Below are 9,816 nucleotides of genomic sequence, written 5' to 3' on the forward strand. Positions count from 1 at the left end.
GTTTCTGTGTGTGTGTGTGTGTCCAAACATGTGACGTGTGTGTGTGTCCAAACATGTGACTGTGTGTGTGTGTGTGTGTGTCCAAACATGTGACGTGTGTGTGTGTCCAAACATGTGACTGTGTGTGTGTGACTGTGTGTGTGTGTCCAAACGTGTGTGTGTGTTTCTGTGTGTGTGTGTCCAAACGTGTGACGTGTGTGTGTGTTTCTGTGTGTGTGTGTGTCCAAACGTGTGACGTGTGTGTGTGTTTCTGTGTGTGTGTGTGTGTGTGTGTGTGTGTGTGTGTGTGTCCAAACGTGTGACTGTGTGTGTCCAAACATGTGACGTGTGTGTGTGTTTCTGTGTGTGTGTGTGTGTGTGTGTCCAAACGTGTGACTGTGTGTGTGTGTGTGTGTGTGTGTCCAAACATGTGACGTGTGTGTGTGTTTCTGTGTGTGTGTGTGTGTGTGTGTGTCCAAACATGTGACTGTGTGTGTGTGTGTTTCTGTGTGTGTCTGTGTGTGTGTCCAAACATGTGACTGTGTGTGTGTGTGTGTCTGTGTGTGTCTGTGTGTGTGTCCAAACATGTGACTGTGTGTGTGTGTGTGTCTGTGTGTGTGTCCAAACATGTGACGTGTGTCTGTGTGTGTGTCCAAACATGTGACGTGTGTGTGTGTGTGTAAACATGTGACGTGTGTGTGTATGTGTGTGTGTCTGTGTGTGTGTGTGTGTCCAAACATGTGACTGGTTGTGTGTGTACCTGTAGTACTCCTGGGCTCCGTCAGCATCACAGAAGTGACAGAAGTAATGGTCTCTACGGAGGTGTTTCAGCAGCTCGTCGTTGTCAAGGTAACGGTCATCACAGAACTTGCAGAGCGGGTGTCCGCGGTGAGACGTGTCATCTGGGTCACCATGGGTACGGTGACGTGCCAAATCCTTCCGGTTATACCACTTCCTCTCATGGGAGAAGATCTGGTGGGAACAGGTTACATACATGTTAGACAGACAGGTATAACAGGCAGACAGGTATAACAGGCAGACAGGTATAACAGGCAGACAGGTATAACAGGCAGACAGGTATAACAGGCAGGCATAACAGGCAGACAGGTATAACAGACAGACAGGTATAACAGACAGACAGGTATAACAGACAGGTATGACAGGCAGACAGGTATAACAGACAGGTATAACAGACAGACAGGTATAACAGGCAGACAGGTATAACAGGCAGACAGGTATAACAGGCAGACAGGTATAACAGACAGACAGGTATAACAGACAGGTATGACAGGCAGACAGGTATAACAGACAGGTATAACAGACAGACAGGTATAACAGGCAGACAGGTATAACAGGCAGACAGGTATAACAGGCAGACAGGTATAACAGACAGACAGGTATGACAGGCAGACAGGTATGACAGACAGGTATAACAGACAGACAGGTATAACAGACAGACAGGTATAACAGACAGACAGGTATAACAGACAGGTTTAACAGACAGACAGGTATAACAGACAGGTATAACAGACAGACAGGTATAACAGGCAGACAGGTATAACAGACAGACAGGTATAACAGGCAGACAGGTATAACAGGCAGACAGGTATAACAGGCAGACAGGTATAACAGGCAGACAGGTATAACAGGCAGACAGGTATAACAGGCAGACAGGTATAACAGACAGACAGGTATAACAGACAGACAGGTATAACAGGCAGACAGGTATAACAGGCAGACAGGTATAACAGGCAGACAGGTATAACAGGCAGACAGGTATAACAGACAGACAGGTATAACAGACAGACAGGTATAACAGAGACAGGTATAACAGAGACAGGTATAACAGAGACAGGTATAACAGACAGACAGGTATAACAGGCAGACAGGTATAACAGACAGACAGGCATAACAGACAGACAGGTATAACAGGCAGACAGGTATAACAGACAGACAGGCATAACAGACAGACAGGTATAACAGGCAGACAGGTATAACAGGCAGACAGGTATAACAGACAGACAGGTATAACAGACAGGTATAACAGAGACAGGTATAACAGACAGACAGGTATAACAGGCAGACAGGTATAACAGACAGACAGGCATAACAGACAGACAGGTATAACAGACAGACAGGTATAACAGACAGACAGGTATAACAGACAGACAGGTATAACAGACAGACAGGTATAACAGACAGACAGGTATAACAGGCAGACAGGTATGACAGGCAGACAGGTATAACAGGCAGACAGGTATAACAGGCAGACAGGTATAACAGAGACAGGTATAACAGACAGACAGGTATAACAGAGACAGGTATAACAGACAGACAGGTATAACAGGCAGACAGGTATAACAGACAGACAGGCATAACAGACAGACAGGTATAACAGGCAGACAGGTTATAACAGACAGACAGGTATAACAGACAGACAGGTATAACAGACAGACAGGTATAACAGACAGACAGGTATAACAGACAGACAGGTATAACAGACAGACAGGTATAACAGACAGACAGGTATAACAGGCAGACAGGTATAACAGACAGACAGGTATAACAGACAGACAGGTATAACAGACAGACAGGTATAACAGACAGACAGGTATAACAGAGACAGGTATAACAGACAGACAGGTATAACAGACAGACAGGTATAACAGGCAGACAGGTATAACAGAGACAGGTATAACAGGCAGACAGGTATAACAGACAGACAGGTATAACAGACAGACAGGTATAACAGACAGACAGGTATAACAGGCAGACAGGTATAACAGAGGACAGGTATAACAGACAGACAGGTATAACAGGCAGACAGGTATAACAGACAGACAGGTATGACAGGTATAACAGAGACAGGTATAACAGCCGACAGGTATAACAGACAGACAGGTATAACAGACAGACAGGTATAACAGGCAGACAGGTATAACAGACAGACAGGTATAACAGGCAGACAGGTTATAACAGGCAGACAGGTATAACAGACAGACAGGTATAACAGACAGACAGGTATAACAGACAGACAGGTATAACAGACAGACAGGTATAACAGACAGACAGGTATAACAGACAGACAGGTATAACAGACAGACAGGTATAACAGGCAGACAGGTATAACAGAGACAGGTATAACAGACAGACAGGTATAACAGGCAGACAGGTATAACAGACAGACTGTTATACCTGTCATACCTGTCTGTCTGTTATACCTGTCTGCCTGTTATACCCTGTCTCTGTTATACCTGTCATACCTGAGACAGGTATAACAGACAGACAGGTATAACAGACAGACAGGTATAACAGACAGACAGGTATAACAGACAGACAGGTTATAACAGGCAGACAGGTATAACAGGCAGACAGGTATAACAGGACAGACAGGTTAACAGACAGACAGGTATAACAGACAGACAGGTTATAACAGACAGACAGGTATAACAGACAGACAGGTATAACAGACAGGACAGGTATAACAGACAGACAGGTATAACAGGCAGGACAGGTATAACAGAGACAGGTATAACAGAGACAGGTATAACAGACAGACAGGTATAACAGGCAGACAGGTATAACAGCAGACAGGTATAACAGGCAGACAGGTATACAGGCAGACAGGTATAACAGACAGACAGGTATAACAGACAGACAGGTATAACAGACAGACAGGTATAACAGACAGACAGGTATAACAGACAGGTTTAACAGACAGACAGGTATAACAGACAGACAGGTATAACAGACAGGACAGGTATAACAGGCAGACAGGTATGACAGGCAGACAGGTATAACAGGCAGACAGGTATAACAGGCAGACAGGTATAACAGAGACAGGTATAACAGAGACAGGTACAACAGACAGGTATAACAGACAGACAGGTATAACAGGCAGACAGGTATAACAGACAGACAGGCATAACAGACAGACAGGTATAACAGGCAGACAGGTATAACAGGCAGACAGGTATAACAGACAGACAGGTATAACAGACAGACAGGTATAACAGACAGACAGGTATAACAGAGACAGGTATAACAGACAGACAGGTATAACAGACAGACAGGTATAACAGGCAGACAGGTATAACAGACAGACAGGTATAACAGACAGACAGGTATAACAGAGACAGGTATAACAGACAGACAGGTATAACAGACAGACAGGTATAACAGGCAGACAGGTATAACAGAGACAGGTATAACAGGCAGACAGGTATAACAGACAGACAGGTATAACAGACAGACAGGTATAACAGACAGACAGGTATAACAGGCAGACAGGTATAACAGAGACAGGTATAACAGACAGACAGGTATAACAGGCAGACAGGTATAACAGACAGACAGGTATGACAGGTATAACAGAGACAGGTATAACAGACAGACAGGTATAACAGACAGACAGGTATAACAGACAGACAGGTATAACAGACAGACAGGTATAACAGACAGACAGGTATAACAGACAGACAGGTATAACAGACAGACAGGTATAACAGACAGGTAACCTACCTGCAGGTGTTTGGTACAGAGTTTGCAACAGAAGAGTTCATGCTGTTTCCTCATGTGCTGCTCCAACTCCTCAAACTTAGAGAATACTTTAGACTCTGGACACACAGGACACTCAGACTGCAGCAGTGTCCTACAGGCAGAGACAGAGACATGAGGAAGAGACTCTGGACACACAGGACACTCAGACTGCAGCAGTGTCCTACAGGCAGAGACAGAGACATGAGGAAGAGACTCTGGACACACAGGACACTCAGACTGCAGCAGTGTCCTACAGGCAGAGACAGAGACATGAGGAAGAGACTCTGGACACACAGGACACTCAGACTGCAGCAGTGTCCTACAGGCAGAGACAGAGACATGAGGAAGAGACTCTGGACACACAGGACACTCAGACTGCAGCAGTGTCCTACAGGCAGAGACAGAGACATGAGGAAGAGACTGGACACACAGGACACTCAGACTGCAGCAGTGTCCTACAGGCAGAGAGAGAGACATGAGGAAGAGACTCTGGACACACAGGACACTCAGACTGCAGCAGTGTCCTACAGGCAGAGAGAGAGACATGAGGAAGAGACTCTGGACACACAGGACACTCAGACTGCAGCAGTGTCCTACAGGCAGAGACAGAGACATGAGGAAGAGACTCTGGACACACAGGACACTCAGACTGCAGCAGTGTCCTACAGGCAGAGACAGAGATAGACATGAGGAAGAGAGACAGCGACTGATAGTAGATAGAGAGGTCCAGGGGGAGGACAGGAGAAGAAGAGGGCCAGGAGAGGAAGAGAGGTCCAGGGGGAGGCCAGGAGAGGAAGAGAGGTCCAGGGGGAGGCCAGGAGAGGAAGAGAGGTCCAGGGGGAGGCCAGGAGAGGAAGAGAGGTCCAGGGGGAGGCCAGGAGAGGAAGAGAGGTCCAGGGGGAGGCCAGGAGAGGAAGAGAGGTCCAGGGGGAGGCCAGGAGAGGAAGAGAGGTCCAGGGGGAGGCCAGGAGAGGAAGAGAGGTCCAGGGGGAGGCCAGGAGAGGAAGAGAGGTCCAGGGGGAGGACAGGAGAGGAAGAGAGGTCCAGGGGGAGGACAGGAGAGAGGGATAGGAGGAAGAGGAGAGAGGGCCAGGAGGAAGAGGAGAGAGGGCCAGGAGGAAGAGGAGAGAGGGCCAGGAGGAAGAGGAGAGAGGGATAGGAGGAAGAGGAGAGAGGGCCAGGAGGAAGAGGAGAGAGGGATATGAGGAAGAGGAGAGAGGGATAGGAGGAAGAGGGATAGGAGGAGGAAAGTAGTGTACCTGAACTGAGCGTATATCTTGGAGTCTGTAAAGTAGATGTCATGTTTCCTTTCCACCTGCAGCGTCTGGAGGGGCTGAGAGGAGAACGCCACCAACTTCTGCACAAACAGCACCTAGACACAAACACCCTGTCAATGGGAATCAGCCTTTACCTGACCTGTCCACTGGTAGCTGCACAAACAGCACCTAGACACAAACACCCTGTCAATGGGAATCAGCCTTTACCTGACCTGTCCACTGGTAGCTGGGGTCAAGCCCTTGGGGTTTTCCTTGTTATACCAGCCAACATTACAGCGACAGTCAAAGTCCAGCTGTTAAATGAAGCTAACCCTACCCTGGGGCACTAGCTCACAAACTAACAGGGATTAGCCAGCTAGTTAAAGTGAGTAGTGAAATCAGTCTGTAGTCCCACTACTGAACAGACCAGAGTAGTGTTTATAATGAGATGGAGAATCCGTCTCAGAGACCATACTTATTTTGGGAGACTGCAAAAAACAGGATAAATATATTGTTTCAGGTGTTTAGTTACTTTTTCCTCAACTAGTTTCTCTAATTTTATAGCAAGCTAGCTTGCACTGCAGAGCAGCTTGCTAGCTTAAGGCTAGGCTGAAGCTACCACCGTAGCTAGCTGAATGCTAGGCTAGGTTGAAGCTACCACCGTAGCTAGCTGAATGCTAGGCTAGGTTGAAGCTACCACCGTAGCTAGCTGAATGCTAGGCTAGGTTGAAGCTACCACCGTAGCTAGCTGAATGCTAGGCTAGGTTGAAGCTACCACCGTAGCTAGCTGAATGCTAGGCTAGGTTGAAGCTACCACCGTAGCTAGCTGAATGCTAGGCTAGGTTGAAGCTACCACCGTAGCTAGCTGAATGCTAGGCTAGGTTGAAGCTACCACCGTAGCTAGCTGAATGCTAGGCTAGGTTGAAGATACCACCGTAGCTAGCTGAATGCTAGGCTAGGTTGAAGCTACCACCGTAGCTAGCTGAATGCTAGGCTAGGTTGAAGCTACCACCGTAGCTAGCTGAATGCTAGGCTAGGTTGAAGCTACCACCGTAGCTAGCTGAATGCTAGGCTAGGTTGAAGCTACCACCGTAGCTAGCTGAATGCTAGGCTAGGTTGAAGCTACCACCGTAGCTAGCTGAATGCTAGGCTAGGTTGAAGAAACCACCGTAGCTAGCTGAATGCTAGGCTAGGTTGAGGAAACCACCGTAGCTAGCTGAATGCTAGGCTAGGTTGAGGATACCACCGTAGCTAGCTGAATGCTAGGCTAGGTTGAGGATACCACCGTAGCTAGCTGAATGCTAGGCTAGGTTGAGGAAACCACCGTAGCTAGCTGAATGCTAGGCTAGGTTGAAGAAACCACCGTAGCTAGCTGAATGCTAGGCTAGGTTGAAGAAACCACCGTAGCTAGCTGAATGCTAGGCTAGGTTGAAGAAACCACCGTAGCTAGCTGAATGCTAGGCTAGGTTGAAGAAACCACCGTAGCTAGCTGAATGCTAGGCTAGGTTGAAGAAACCACCGTAGCTAGCTGAATGCTAGGCTAGGTTGAAGAAACCACCGTAGCTAGCTGAATGCTAGGCTAGGTTGAAGAAACCACCGTAGCTAGCTGAATGCTAGGCTAAGGTTGAAGATACCACCGTAGCTAGCTGAATGCTAGGCTAGGTTGAGGAAACCACTGTAGCTAGCTGAATGCTAGGCTAGGTTGAAGAAACCACCGTAGCTAGCTGAATGCTAGGCTAGGTTGAAAATACCACTGTAGCTAGCTGAATGCTAGGCTAGGTTGAAGAAACCACCGTAGCTAGCTGAATGCTAGGCTAGGTTGAAAATACCACTGTAGCTAGTGGAGTGGAATCCCAACATCCCTTGTGGTTCAAGGCTCAGTTGCGAGAGACACCACACACTTTACATTTTTCCTAACTCTGAGTGTTCTTCAGTCCTGCCAGAGTGCCCTGGAGAACAGGAAGTTGCCATACCACAGAAGATGAAAATATGTGTTGGGGGGGTTATGGGATAGCTAGCAACTTGTAAACAATGACCTGTTAAGACAGTTATACTTTGACTGTTGCCTCCAGTTTCAAAAGAACAAAATGTCAGGCTCTTTTTTTCTGGCAATTGTGCCGTTATCAGACATCAAACCTACAAAATGTTATAAAATGGCCTCTTAGCGAGATTGACTTGTCATTTCAATAGGCACAGGATACTAACTCAAATCTGGTTTTATGACTGGAATTAAACGTTACCATGGTTTGCTTAGCTAAATACAGGCAGCCTATAGCCCCTGATAAAACGTAATCTCATTTCAGATAGCCTACAGTAGCCAATGTGGAGGCAAAATGTAAACTGAATGATTTAGCAGTTTGCTTAGTTGTGTTTCCCAATAGCCTAATCTGATTTACCTTCAATCTAATGCTGATCACCTGTAGCCTAATCTGATTTACCTTCAATCTAATGCTGATCACCTGTAGCCTAATCTGATTTACCTTCAATCTAATGCTGATCACCTGTAGCCTAATCTGATTTACCTTCAATCTAATACTGATCACCTGTAGCCTAATCTAATGCTGATCACCTGTTGTCTAATCTGATTTACCTTCAATCTAATGCTGATCACCTGTTGTCTAATCTAATGCTGATCACCTGTAGCCTAATCTGACTATTACCTTCAATCTAATGCTGATCACCTGTAGCCTAATCTAATGCTGATCACCTGTTGTCTAATCTGATTTACCTTCAATCTAATGCTGATCACCTGTTGTCTACTTCTCTGATAGAGTTCAGTGTGTCAAATCGGAGGGTCTGCTGTCCGGACCTCTGGCAGTCTCTATGGGGGTGCCACAGGGTTCAATTCTTGGACCGACTCTCTTCTCTGTATACATCAATGAGGTCGCTCTTGCTGCTGGTGAGTCCCTGATCCACCTCTACGCAGACGACACCATTCTGTATACTTCCGGCCCTTCTTTGGACACTGTGTTAACAACCCTCCAGGCAAGCTTCAATGCCATACAACTCTCCTTCCGTGGCCTCCAATTGCTCTTAAATACAAGTAAAACTAAATGCATGCTCTTCAACCGATCGCTACCTGCACCTACCCGCCTGTCCAACATCACTACTCTGGACGGCTCTGACTTAGAATACGTGGACAACTACAAATACTTAGGTGTCTGGTTAGACTGTAAACTCTCCTTCCAGACCCATATCAAACATCTCCAATCCAAAGTTAAATCTAGAATTGGCTTCCTATTTCGCAACAAAGCATCCTTCACTCATGCTGCCAAACATACCCTTGTAAAACTGACCATCCTACCAATCCTCGACTTTGGCGATGTCATTTACAAAATAGCCTCCAATACCCTACTCAACAAATTGGATGCAGTCTATCACAGTGCAATCCGTTTTATCACCAAAGCCCCATATACTACCCACCATTGCGACCTGTACGCTCTCGTTGGCTGGCCCTCGCTTCATACTCGTCGCCAAACCCACTGGCTCCATGTCATCTACAAGACCCTGCTAGGTAAAGTCCCCCCTTATCTCAGCTCGCTGGTCACCATAGCATCTCCCACCTGTAGCACACGCTCCAGCAGGTATATCTCTCTAGTCACCCCCAAAACCAATTCTTTCTTTGGCCGCCTCTCCTTCCAGTTCTCTGCTGCCAATGACTGGAACGAACTACAAAAATCTCTGAAACTGGAAACACTTATCTCCCTCACTAGCTTTAAGCACCAACTGTCAGAGCAGCTCACAGATTACTGCACCTGTACATAGCCCACCTATAATTTAGCCCAAACAACTACCTCTTTCCCAACTGTATTTAATTTTAATTTATTTATTTATTTTGCTCCTTTGCACCCCATTATTTTTTATTTCTACTTTGCTCATTCTTCCATTGCTAAACTACCATTCCAGTATTTTACTTGCTATATTGTATTTACTTTGCCATCATGGCCTTTTTTGCCTTTACCTCCCTTCTCACCTCATTTGCTCACATTGTATATAGACTTGTTTATACTGCATTATTGACTGTATGTTTGTTTTTACTCCA

At 46.4% G+C, this 9,816-nt stretch overlaps 1 protein-coding gene across 2 annotated transcripts in view; it reads right to left on the minus strand.

The window, feature by feature from the left end:
• Positions 1-9,816, minus strand: part of LOC109886865 (zinc finger protein 598, E3 ubiquitin ligase) — a 46,557-nt gene that overhangs the window by 23,985 nt on the left and 12,756 nt on the right. For both annotated transcript variants that reach the window (XM_031813991.1, XM_031813992.1), the window contains exons 2-4: positions 5,778-5,890; positions 4,501-4,630; positions 740-951 (exon numbers count right to left, since the gene is read on the minus strand). In XM_031813991.1, the coding sequence (XP_031669851.1) occupies positions 740-951; positions 4,501-4,630; positions 5,778-5,890 (455 nt within the window). The remainder of the gene's footprint in view (positions 1-739; positions 952-4,500; positions 4,631-5,777; positions 5,891-9,816) is intronic.

The sequence above is a fragment of the Oncorhynchus kisutch genome, unplaced genomic scaffold, assembly GCF_002021735.2.
Source record: "Oncorhynchus kisutch isolate 150728-3 unplaced genomic scaffold, Okis_V2 Okis06b-Okis10b_hom, whole genome shotgun sequence".
NCBI classification, from domain to species: domain Eukaryota; kingdom Metazoa; phylum Chordata; class Actinopteri; order Salmoniformes; family Salmonidae; genus Oncorhynchus; species Oncorhynchus kisutch.